The following is a 13,161-nucleotide window of genomic DNA, read 5'->3' on the forward strand; positions in this document are numbered from 1 at the left end:
GCACCCGTGGCCCGCGGCCACCCGGCTCCCAGAGCCGCGACTTCATCCGAGTCAAAGAGATAGAAGAAGCTATTTACATAAGAAATTCGGACCACCCACGAGGCTTCCGTACTCACTCGCTTCAGGCTTGCCTAGGCTCCGCGGGCGCTCAGCCTCGTTCTCCCAGGATGCAGACCACGTGGCTCTCGTACTGACGAATGTCATTAAAAAAAAACACTTGCGAAAAGGCTTAGCATGTTGACATGTTCAAACACACTACAGCCACCATCACCTCGCTGAAGAATGCAGGCCGCCGACGCTAGCGATCAAAATTCACGCTAGGCCTACGCTTCGGTTCAAACAAAGGTCTCGAACGAAGAAGCAAAACTGTTAAAACTGTCGTCCGATGCCCCAAGAGCCCCACGTTGGGCGCCAGATGTGGGATCTCTCACACCCGTGCTCTTGGGACAAAGGAACGACAACACAGTAGTGCAAACAATCACAAGGGCATTTATTGCACCTTTCATAGATCAATGCCTGCTAGCCGAGTTGCTATCCACAAAACATGCCGATGGGCGCGCGACAAATCTAGAAGTCCGACTCACCGTGACCGGAAAACGAGCGAATATGTTCGCCCCATGCTGGATCCCAACGCCTGGTCGTTCGCGTGTTCGGTCACGCCAACGGTGGCGCGTTCAAAGGCGGCCACGCGAGACGGTCTCGCAGAAGCATCGGTCGGCGCGCGCGTGCGGGATGTCCTCGCTGTTAGCCTATCCGCCGGGGAAGAGAGCCAGCCTGTCCTCCCCTGCGCCCCCAAGTAACCCTGCCGTGAGGCGGCGTTAGCAACGCAACACTCGCGCCATCTCTCGCACTGCGCCCCAACCACATCGACCGCCGCGGGCATCACGCAGGCCACGCGGCGAAGCCGGATTACAGGAGACGCGCCATGCGGGAAAAACATATCAGGGAAGGCGCGAGGGTCGCGCATCCCCACACGGTTTAGCCTACAAAAATGGTGACGGGTTTAGTACATAATCTCCTCTGCCTTCATGATGAAATGGTTTAAAATGTACTAAAGCTGGTCTCGACATGCCAGACCTGGCGACTTCGACGTTATCGTGACATCATGATAGATCAAAATTTGCCGACATTGCTTAGCCACGGCCTGTCGATGAATGTTTTCTTATCGAACGGCAATGTTTAGGGGCAGAATGCAAAAACGCTTGTGTACCATGCATTTTGCACGGTAAAGAAAACCAGGTGGTCGAAATTAACGCCGTGACACCCCGTTACAGCGTGCCGCAACAGGTTGCCGTTCTGGCAGTGTTGCTGTCTAGTTTCGGTTTCGTTTCTACTGTGTCGTGACATGACGCAGAAAGTGGTCACGTGGGGGCAGGACATTGCGACGCTTTGTAAAGCCTAACGTTTTGACCCTCGCTCGATCGACTGCTGTACTGCAACGTCGGCACTGGTGAGTAGCGGCGTAGCAGGCGAGAGGCTAGGCTGCAGCGAGTGTCAAGATCTCGCGATATCCTGCCACGTGACCACTTTCTGCAACATGACATCTCGGCACAGTAGCCCTGTGGAAAACGAAACCAAAACTGACGGTAGAAGAGCTGTCAGCGTTGTGTTGATGCTTGTCAGTATTCCGGGGTTTACAAAACTACACTCTTAAAACGGTTGCACCCTTTGGGGTGTAAATTTGTCCCACAACAATAATAGTCATCTGCCTTGCTTGCGTTTCCTTTCTTGAAAACTCGGCGCTCGCTACTTTCCTGTCGAGAATGCTGCGTCACACTGATAACGCGTATGACGTTCGTGACTGGGAAGTACCGGGCTCGCAGCGTTAAAGAAAGGAAACGCGGGCAAGACAGATGACGATTATTGTTGTGGGACAAATATACACCCAAAAGGGTGCAACTGTTTTTAACTGTTTTTAGAGTGTAAGAAAAGTTTGCACCCTTTGGAGTGTATCTCTGCCACACAATAATTGTCATCTGCCTTGATGCGTTTTCTTTCTTGAAAACGCCGCGCCCGCTACTTTCCTGTCGGGAATGCTATGTCATGCTGATAACGCGCATGTCGTTCGTCACTGAAAGTACCGGGCTCGCAGCGTTAAAGAAAGAAAACGCGTCAAGGCAGATGGCGATTATCGTTGTGACAGATATACACCCCAAAGGGCGCAAACTGTTTTTAGAGTATATCCTTGTGGCAAAAGGGTGTATTTTGGCTTAAGAGTGCACTCTTGAAGAGATGTGCACTCTTTGGGGTGCATATTTGCCACACAACAATCGTCATATGTCTTACTTGCGTTCCCTTTCTTGAAAATGCTGCGCTCATTACTTTCCTGTCGAGAATGCTATGCCATTGCTGATAATGTGCATGCCGTTAGCGACTTGGAAGTACCGGGCTCGCAGTGTTGAGGAAAGGAAATGCAGGCAAGACAGACGACCTTCGGGTCGACTACGACCCGAAGGGTGTAATTTTGCGTTAGAGTGAAAAGTGGAAAATGCAGTGTCAGTAGAAAATATTGTCAGTACTCCATTTATAGAAAAGAGTGGGAAATGAAATATTCATTTTAGCGTTGAAACCCCAGTGCTGCTACGCCACTGCGACGTCGCCGATTTTAGCGTGTATTCTAGTATTTGAGCTGTTATGTCAAAGTAAAAATTTTCGAAAATCGCTATATATACTCTTCGGCTCCTTTATGATAGGGTGTAATCTACCTTTACAAGCAAAAAATGAACTGGGCCTGAGCAGGCGGTGTCGAAAACCATGACGTCACGGTGCGGAAACTTCAAAGCGACGTCGCCACTCGACGTTAGTTTTTCGGTGTTTTCAGGCTTATCAAGCATACTCTTGCGGTAAAATAGCGGCTTCTTTTTATATTGTAGAAGGGTAATTTGCTAGTAAATATAGCTTAAGTAATATTTTTTAGTGCCTTCTGTAAATGTCATTTACACAAGGTCTTTGTTGGAGTGAAACTGCAACATTTTACACGGACGGAGACAGAGCAGACACACACATACACAACAGGCATCTCTGCCCTGTAAGAACAGTTGGGCCCTTTATTTCCGCCATGTATCTGTAGTATTGTGTACCAACTTGCCCAAATGTCAGCTCTCGTCAAGGCCCTTGATTTTGCGAGAACGCATTTTCTTTTTGCAGGGCCTCAATGAGTTGGGCGAGAAGTGCAACCTTCCCGTCCGCTTCGTGGAGGGCTACATCTCGACCATCGAGGTGGCCATCCCGTGGTCCAGGCCACTCACGGACAACAGCGTTGTCGAGGTCGACGGACTCATGCTCACCGTACAGCCCAAAGAAAGGATCGACGACGGTATGGACGGCCGTCACTGTGACAGCTGCTTTAGCGTCCCCTTCTTTTTAGGGTCTTTTCTTTTTTAGGGGAGTGAGAATCTGAAAAAAGTTTTGAATCACTCGAACAGTGTTGCAATAGTTTAAATTCTGTAATGTGCACGATCAGACTCAAAATTAGCGGGAAATGTGCAATAAATTCCATCCCGTCGGCCACACTATGTATACAGTTGACTACCGGTTAATCCAATTTTTTTTTTTCGCTTAATTGGATCTCGACCAAAGGTTCCAGCTAGCACTTATAAATTCCTGTGGGTCCAAGCTTCCGTTATTTGGATCTCAAAATGGGCCTTCAACAAATAATTCAAACTTGATTGGTCAGCTTCCCCGCAATACAGCCGTGTTATACGGTGGAGCATACCAGCACTCATGAGACACAGTATGCGTTTCTTAATTATACAGGCACGCACGCGCCGTCTCCGGTCACAGGACGAGCACCTAGTAAGCATACTGGTAGCCATTCAGAGTTGTTTCTGCCGTTGCTGCAGCGATTTGAGTACTCGTTTCACCCGCCAAGCGTGTCGCATATGAGACCGTTAACGAAGCCTAGGATGCGTTCCCTAATTATATTCGTGCACCGAGAAGCGGAGAAAATTTCCATCTGTGTTTTGGGAAAGGCGGTAAAAATGAAAAAAAAAACGCTTGGAAAGTCCAGTCTGCCAGTAAACTTGGGCGTCTCGGCGCTCCTACTGTGGCTGGAGACGGCGTGTGTGCGTGTGTAAATTAAGGAACACCTGCTATGTCAGTGGCACCTTACCCCGCTTGGTATGCTTCACCGCATAACACTGCTGTACAACGGCGAAGTTAACTTTAAAAGCAATACTATCAAGTGAATTAACGGCGTGTTTCGATGTTTTTCTGCCTCTTGTTTAATTCAACCTGCTGCATAATTCGACCAGTTTCGTTCAACCCGTCAGGATCGAATTAACGGCAGTCGACTGTTCCTAAAATGTGAGGTTAGCTACATAGTGGAGTGTATATCTTAGATAAAAAAAGAAGGTTGTGGGATTGTTCTCCACCTGCGGCAAGTTGTTTTTTCATCCACTTTCATTTCCATCAATTTATCGTTTTTTTATTGCATTTATTAAGCACAAGTAATTTCCCCTATGTTGTCCTTGATGTCAGTGTTTGTTGGCTTCTCATGATATGACTAATTAAAATCGGGCCCCTCGGTTAACCCCCTTTCTTCTCGCTTATAAGATGCAAGAAGTTAGTTACATAGTGGAGCGCTCTATACATTGTCCAGGGAGCCAGATGTTTCCTTCTGAACCATGATAATTCACACAACCTGCAGAGTCTTGGCAAACAAACTGCCCATCTGTTCGGAATGTTCCATTTGGGCTTCCAATAAACTATGCTTCATAATCCGAATTCTTATGGCAAACTTGCTAACATTGTGGATACCAGTTGAATTTCTATAATTTGATCTTGAAAGGGCCTAAACATTTTTTCGAATTAAACCGAGTTCTAAATAAAGAAAGCCCACTGAATGGGGGACGTGCGTGTGGAGCTGCATGACTGTAAAACATGCACTGAATGAGGCACGTGTCGTGAGTTGCAGAACATCGACAACCGATTTTTCTTGTTACGAAGAGGGGCCACAAAGGTATTTGCATAATCCGGCAGTCCGGAAAAACAAATTTCGACGGCAAAATTGATTTCGTTTTTACCACTGCAAGGAAAGTTTTGCTTTCAGAATCTTTTTTTATGGGTGTCATACAGTGTACTTTGGATTGCGATTGAGCTTGATCCAGATCGAATTTCTTGGTTGTGACTGGCACCTTTGCGCAAGCTGCTGGAGGGAGCCAATTTCAAGTCGAGAGTTTTGAGGCTTGATTGTGATTGAAAGCATCTTACACCGATATCACTCTGTTGTGATGGAAAGCCTTGTTCAAATTTAAGTTGGGGAAAAGCCAAAATGTTTAATTTTTCACTAAATGTCTTTTTTTTTTTCTTGGTCTGCATTTTCATTTATCATCATGCCTCTTCCTGACCACACAGGATTCAGTCAAACCCTGTATTTAATTTACTCTGTTGTGCTTCATTGGAATACCTTCCTGAAATTTTGTGATGGTCGAGGCTGTGTGTGTGCTTTGCCTTCGCTCATCAAGCTGCACGCCATCTCGAACTTCAGATATAGCGTATGCGACCTTGACTCGGCAAAGCTATCTCTTTATGCTCTGTTGTGCGAATACAATCCGGAGTTTTATGCCGACACAAGATCTTGGGCATTCTGTCTTAAGTACACATAACAAATTGGTAGTAGGCATTTGCGGTAGTTGCCGGCACATCGCCTCAAACAACCAATTCCGCTTCACGAGTGCGGCCGTCAGGCCAGTCAGTGTGTGTGACCTCGCACCCTATCCCGCTGATCTGTTTTCACTTGTCTGCTAGTCCATTCAGAACAACCTTTCCACGACAGCTTGCTGCCCACCACCCCCACCAGCCAGGTCTAACCAGCACTGCCGGGCCATGATTCAATAATGGACCTCATTCTCATTCAGCTATGCGCATGCACATACGCTCGCTCCCAGCTGCAGCCAAGCTGTGCCGCCATCGCCACGGGACAGGTGTGCAAAATAAGTGCGTGATCCGTTGCACAATCAACGGAATTTTCCGAGCTTGAGAGACTGAACAGTAATTTGCACATGTTCTGGATGATAATATTGATTAAGGAAACACTTCAGCAGTTTGTGCGGAGGACTGCAAGCAGCTTTGTTGGTGAAAATTACTCCGCAAACCTAATGCTCAAAACGGTGGGCTCGGTGTTTGTGGCGGGTCTCATGCCGAACGCTTGCTGTGCTGTCGAATGCACAAATCAATGTGGAATGTCGGACGTGTTGTACCAGTGTGGCGTGCCCTGTCAAGTAAAATAAGTATGCTGTATTACCAGTGAACCATCACGTGATTCTTGCTGAGTGAGACAAGCCTGCGTTCTGGTAATCACAGCACTAGCACTGTGAACTCGCACTGGTATGTAAATGCTTCCACCCGGCAGGTGTCGCAACGGCTTGACACTTCTCCGTCTGCTCACATTCGCAACCAAAACAAATTTTACCTGCCGCAGTAGCCCAGTCGCACTGCTGAGCTCAAGATTGGGGGGTTCAATCCTGGCTGTGGTGGCTGAATTCCAGTGGAGACGGAATGCAAGAAAGGTGTACCATGCATTGGGTGCACATAAACGCCAGCTGTTCAAAATTAAGTCATAGCACTCCACTATAGCATATCTAATAATTGGAGTTGGGGTGATTTACAACTATTCTAATGTTTTTATTCCAAATTTGCCATTAACTTTCCGTGATAAGTCAAAGTGGCTGGGGTCCAGCTCACACGGACGGTGCACAAGCTTTTTCCACCTGTCCTGGAGGGCTAATTGTGGACGTTGGGAAAATAATAATGATAAAAAAAAAAGACAGATTAGAATAGTTTTGTTATCCTGTCCAAGATTGTGGTGTTGGCACATTGAACCTCGGAATCTTTTTGTCAAATATTTTGCAGCACATATGAAGGTCGTGGATGTGCGTCATTTATAATATCTGCTCGTTAAGGTCTGCCTTTGTGTAAAGCCTGCAATGCTGCATTGAGAGTGCAAGAATTTGGAAGAAGTTTCACTAAATGTCTCGCACATGCTTTCACGCTGGTTAATTTCTACAAGTTCTTACTAGATGACACTAGTTTTCCTGCCGACGATGGCATTATCATCCTCGCATACTGCACTCAGCACAAAACTGCAACCTTGATTCTGACTACGACGAAGTGGCTCTGGATAGGCCAAGCCTTCAGGTATGGCAGGCTGCAAAAAAATATAATCCTGGGGTCTTGCATACTAAAACCATGATCTGAATTAAGCACGCCCTAGCGGGGGACTTCGATTAATTTTGACCACTCGGGATTCTTTAACGGGCACTTAAGTCTAAGTATGCAACTGTTCTTGCATTTTGCCATGTCAAAATGTGGCTGTCGTCGCTGGGATTGAACCTTTGAGCACAGCAGTGGAATGTCATAGGCAGGTGGCAACCTATTGTTATAAGTTTGCACTTAAACCCAGATATTTCGAAGACCATTCTACATCAAGGAAAAATATATGTTCGCAGTCATTTCTGGCCATGGAGAGTGCATTAATACAAAAAGAAAAACAGTCGTAGGAGCAGATGCTACGACACAATGCACCGAATATGTGAAATGTGCCGAGCACACAACAAGCCTTGAATTGTTTCATTCATTTAAAAACGAACATGCAGTGCCAGTGCAAAAAGTGCAGCCAAATTGAAGAGACCTGTTAAGTCTGTATGCTAAGCCACACTAGCTGGTTTCACTGCGAGGACCCTTCTGTGTTTGGAAAGTGCTAGATATTTGATAGAAGAAACTGCTGCTGTAGCTTTCAGCTAGCCATGGTGGTTCTAAGTTGTTGAACTTCGTCCTGTATTGGCAAGCCTAAGCAAATGCTGCGGACATGTTGTTCTTTATCTTTAAATCCTTCTAATATAAAGCTGCCTACCACCTTGTGTGAGCTGGACCTTGGTTATTCCGTGTAATGTCACCTTGCCTGCTTACAACCCAAAAGAAATGCCCGAAATAAGTGTGCTGCAATCACATTGTCACGTGGAGTGACGTATGAAGAACACAGTAGCAATACTGTGAAAGACGAAACTAACCTTTATTGGGCAAACCTGTGCCCACAAAAACAGGCTACACTTAAAAGAACGGCGACAACGGCGAACACAGTCGGCGATCGTCAAAATCTGATCAGTGGGTCATGCGCGTCGGCTTTTATACATCAGTCGTCAAATGTTCCAGAGTAATCACTGGGACCAGCGTGCCTTCCACAAAGTTGTACATTATTCGCGTTGCACACACATGTGATCAGATTACACAAGGTTCGGTCACAGACAGCGGATGGTAGCATCGATAACATTCCAGAAACTTCCGATACATGCAGGCGCCTCTTGCGCTGTGCGATAACATTTGTTAGGCGGTGAAACGTGTCACCCGATAAAGGCAAACAAGTACTCGTGTCAATATGCATTGTCTGTCTTGCTCGGTCGTTAATTTCTTTCTTTTCAGTTTTTTTATGCGAGGTAACTGTCTCGCTTGACATTATTTCCTGTCTCTGCGTGCAGCGTCCATGTTTGAACCCATGTGGGGCAGCATGATGTCGAGCATGCAGCTGGCCGAGGAGTACCTGAAGCAGGAGCCCCTGGATGCGGAGAAGGAGGCGCCCACAGCTGCCGAACCTTTCACGGGCCTCGAGCAGTTTGCTCAAGCCATCGAAACTGGTGAGCAGAGGCAGGAAAGGCGTGCAGGTTGGATGGAACCCCGCAGGGTCGTCTGTGTCAGCAGGTGTTTCGTGTGTTGCGACACCACGGACCCCAAGCACATGGGGGGGGGGGGGGGGGGGGTTTGGACTCTCCTGCGTGTAGCCTTCCATGGTAAAAAGAAGGGATCCTGGGATTTGAACCGACGCTGAATGCTTGGGCCTTTTAAGACCCCTTGATGGAGGCAGCACACCCCTTTGGCCTTGGCTTCACAGAGACAGCACTCCTGAACTGACTCGCCAGGGGAAAATCTGCTTTTGTCTGTTCCTTTTCCTGTCCTCGTTCTTTCACTTCTTTGCCAACCTTTCCTTCTGTTTTGTCATCTCTGTCCTTCCTAAATTCCTTTCTTCCAGGTAGCCTGGGTTAACCTGTGTAGTACATCCACCCTTGAGTATGGTGTATTAGGTTATAGCAGTTATGTACAACTGACACTTTGCTTTCCTCTCAAGTCTTGTAGTGTCCCTTTCTTGAGCTCAGTGGTGGGTGGCTGGCATCGCTGCTGACATTAAATAAAGCTTTATGGCATCAACACCTTTCCCTAAACTTATCACTAATCGGAAAACTCCTACATGAATTCAATCCAAAAGTACTGTGTGTTCAAGAGACGCATTTAAAACCTACACACACTTTCTCTGGCAATGCACCATTTTTCATAAAGACCGCGACGGCACTAATGCCTTGTGTGGCTGTCATCCAGTTGTAATGCTGACGCCATGTTGTCTGGGACCTTCGCAGAATGATGGCATGCTGTAGTAGTTTCCAAAGTTTATGCTTCCAGCCGACTACAATGCTTTGCTCACTTGTGCAGAATAGTCGTGTCCCGCTGGTAGTAAAATATATTGCAAGCTCTCGAATAAAAAATGGCAGCCGTGCTTGCAGTTTCAAAGTGACAGGTGATAAGAAATGGGTGCCATTCCTTATGGAAATATGCAGCTAGGTCTGAGAACACCTGGAACAGAAATAACGCTGAAAATCTGGTTTTCAGGCCTAAGGGCTGTTGGATTGTAACTGCTGACGCCAGCTACAGCACAATTGATTTTTGAGCGCTTTTAGGGACGAGTCCCTATATAAAGCAACTGACGTAATGAGCACTTTTCGCAGAACTGTTGAGTTCGTTATAATGGGGTTTGAATGTATTACCGTTAGTGTCATGTACACCCTTGTCCGATATGAAAGAGAATACCTCTTCTGTGTTGGAACCGCAATTCCTGCAAATGTGAAAGTCAGAATCTCGCTCGCTGCTATTTATTTTTGTTCCGTTGCAGAAGCCTGCTCATGGAACTTTTCCTCATTACAAGCACACACAATGATTACTGGCTTTGAACACAAATCCTTTGTTCCCTTTCATATTGGACGGGCCTGTACATATTGCCATTGATAAGCTTTCATGCACTCTTGGCTCTCTTTGGCCATAAATTGCCCTTGTGCCATTGAAGTCTATACATCGGAGTGGATGGAAGGGCTGAGCCACTGGCTTGCTGGTTTGCATAGGTTGGGTAATGGTGAGTGAAAAATCGTTCAGTCTTGCCTGAAGGGCACAGCATCGAAAGCGATAGCCAGGTTTAGCATTGCACTGAAGCTCCTCGTGTGATGTTCTAGCTGTGCCTAGGGGCAGCTTGTTGGTGCAACATTGCACGAGTGGCAACTGTAGCTGCTCAGCAGAAACAGTGCCCTGGGAAATGCCAGGCACCTCGGAATGCTGTCACGATGAATGTCGCCAGCTGAACCACAGGGGTCGCACCTCGGTGTTGCATGAAATTGGAACAAAAAAGTTTTATAAAACCCGTGAGTGCTCATGTCTGCTCCTCTAACCTGGCTGTGGCCGCACACGTTTTGTCCACGCCGCTAAGCACATATGCAGGCCAAGCAACATACCTTGGAGGTAATCTGCAGCTGGTGTAAAGTCTAAGGATGAGCCAAGATGGCTGGTCGTTTCTCGTGCCCTGTGTTCCTGTGCGCCTAGTGTTCAAGGCTGCGTATTCAGTCTGAACTTTCCGAGACGCGGTGAAGTGAGAGGCAGCACGAAGCATTCGTTCTTTGTTGCTGGCACTCTTCCATCATGTCAGCATTATGACAGGGAGTTTTCAGGGTCATTGAGTGAGATCTGTTCACAATTGACTGTGCGTGTGTGACACCATGCTGAACCACTCCTTGGCCTTGGTGAAGAAACATTTTGTGGATAGCATACGTTGCTGCGAGCATCCCAGCCAAATTTCGCACTGGTCTAAGGCATGAGGGGCTTGGGAGTGGAGCATGAATCCCCTTCTCGCTCTTTTCACTCTTTTCCTTGCCCTTTTGATGCTGTTAGAAGCTGCCCCTTGACGTCAATGGGCAGATTCCCATAGAACGCTGCCATTGGTCAATATTTATCAATAAAGCGTTTTTGGATCGGTGCACTTCCCGCTATTACTGTGTATATTTATTGACACAGGTTACCAAACAGACTGCAATAAGCGAAAATCTGCTTTCAAATTTTGACGCGAATTGCGTACTTCCTTAAGAAGCGCTTATCCTAACCTCTCACTTGGCCGCACCCGCCCACCAAAGAATGAAAAGTGGGCACACACTCCTGGCAGCTGCTGGCTAGATACCTTGCCAGATATCTTTTCATGTTGCGCTATAGACAGCGCTTCAAAACATGCAATTTGGATGTGGCTGTCTGTCCGTCAAACTGGTGCAAGACAAAGCTGGCCTGCGCCATGTAGCACGGCCATACTGGAGCACATGAGCTTGAGGACGCACTCCGGCCTTGATGTGCACATAGCAAATGTACTACAGTTGCATGTAGCTGTCTGTTGTGTAGCGTAGATTTGGCGGCTGCCACGGGGTGTCGCGACAGGCCCACTCGCTGAGGACAACCGCACGCTTCGAATGGTCTGTGGGCGACGTGTCCTGAGGTGTGTGGCAAGCCTGCCCAATTGCCAACGCCTGACTAGGACAGGTCGTCTGCTTCCCGAGTTGCACACCTTCGAGGTGTGTTGCCATCGTGGTCGAAGCGCGAGTCTACAGTGTAGCACCCATTGCTTAACCAATGTGGGCGGTGCCGATGTACTCGCACGAGCAAACATAGACAACGTTTTGTTCGAACCTCAAAAATTATTCGATTGCCATAGAGATAAGTGCAAGAGGAAATGTGCTGCTTATGCCGCTCAGTACGAGAAAACACTGCTGCGCGTGGCGATCTAGTACACTGTAGCACAGCAAAGGGATGAGACATTGGGAGCTGAAACGTAAGTTGAGGAATGGCCTCAGATTTGTCATGTTGGCACCATAATCTGAAGTAATGTTCTCTACGTGAACGTCCAAAATCAAATTTGAACTGCATGCCACGGTGAAATTCAGTAGGTGGGGTGTTGTGGGCACGCTCCACTCTGCCAAGCCTTTGCAGTGCAAGGCATTGAAGGGAGCGGAAGCTTTGCGAAGGGGATCACAGGCTATCTTTGATTGCCAATTACTCCATTTCTGCTAAATGCATTGAACTACTTTTTCATTCAAAGTACTATTTCTGAAATAGTCTACTTCAACTTGTAATGGCACTTCTTGACTTCAGTAGGAAGTGTTTCAGGTTCCCTAGTCGGTAAGTAAATGTTTAGTGCAATTTCTACAGTCAATAAAACAAGCCTTACTTAATGTGATTCTCTAGTACTTTCCTGTTGCTATTAGTGCTTTGCTTTTCAAGTGAAACTGCTACTTTCTTTCTCTCGGGGAGGATGAATCTCCTTTCATGCTTGTTTTTTTTAATTTGCAAGCCCCATCTTCTGACGGCTGCGGGCACTAAGCATGGTTAACCATTATGCCCAAGATTTAAGACTCTGCACGATGCGTCCCGTGCAAATCTTATGCTGGGAGCCATGCTAATTTCTTAGCTTTCTGCATGATCTGCAGCTTGCTCATAATTGCGTAATTATGTCCTGAACTTGTGATAATTTGTTTATAAGTGCTTACTGATGAGATGCTATCCACCAGGTAGGTTCTTGCAAACTGAAATTTTTACTGCTGAAACTTTAAAACCTTGGACTAACAAAATTTATATCTATATCTATATCATATCTGTATTATGTATACAGTCAAACCTCGATATATCGAACACGGATATATCGAATTATTGCGTATATCGAACACTTTCTATATCACGCGGAAAATCGCATGCATTTTTAATTTTTTTTATTTCGAACGGGGCCGGATGTAAAATGGATATACCGAACTCCGCCGCCCCAGACCAAGTGCGCTCTGTGGACAGGAGGCAAGCTTTCCCGCAACACTCTTGAAGATAGCGGCGACGCGATGGGCGTTCCAGACTGCTGCGTACGACAGCTGCCCACATCGGTTGCGTCGAGGGCGCATCTGAATGTAGCGGCGTACACACACGGCCGCCTCGACCACGCGCCCACGGCGGGGCTTGCCCCCGCCGTGCGCGCGTGATCGAGGCGGCCGTGGAGCCAGTTGGAGCGCTTTGTCGGTGCTGAGCCACACAGCATGTGCATTGAGGACT

At 47.1% G+C, this 13,161-nt stretch overlaps 1 protein-coding gene across 1 annotated transcript in view; it reads left to right on the forward strand.

Annotated features, from left to right (window-relative positions):
- Atg2 (Autophagy-related 2) overlaps window positions 1-13,161 on the forward strand; it is a 118,521-nt gene that overhangs the window by 5,636 nt on the left and 99,724 nt on the right. The window contains exons 2-3 of the mRNA XM_075698916.1: window positions 3,148-3,316; window positions 8,475-8,630. Coding sequence (XP_075555031.1) covers window positions 3,148-3,316; window positions 8,475-8,630 — 325 coding nt within the window. The remainder of the gene's footprint in view (window positions 1-3,147; window positions 3,317-8,474; window positions 8,631-13,161) is intronic.

The sequence above is a fragment of the Dermacentor variabilis genome, chromosome 7, assembly GCF_050947875.1.
Source record: "Dermacentor variabilis isolate Ectoservices chromosome 7, ASM5094787v1, whole genome shotgun sequence".
Taxonomy (NCBI): domain Eukaryota; kingdom Metazoa; phylum Arthropoda; class Arachnida; order Ixodida; family Ixodidae; genus Dermacentor; species Dermacentor variabilis.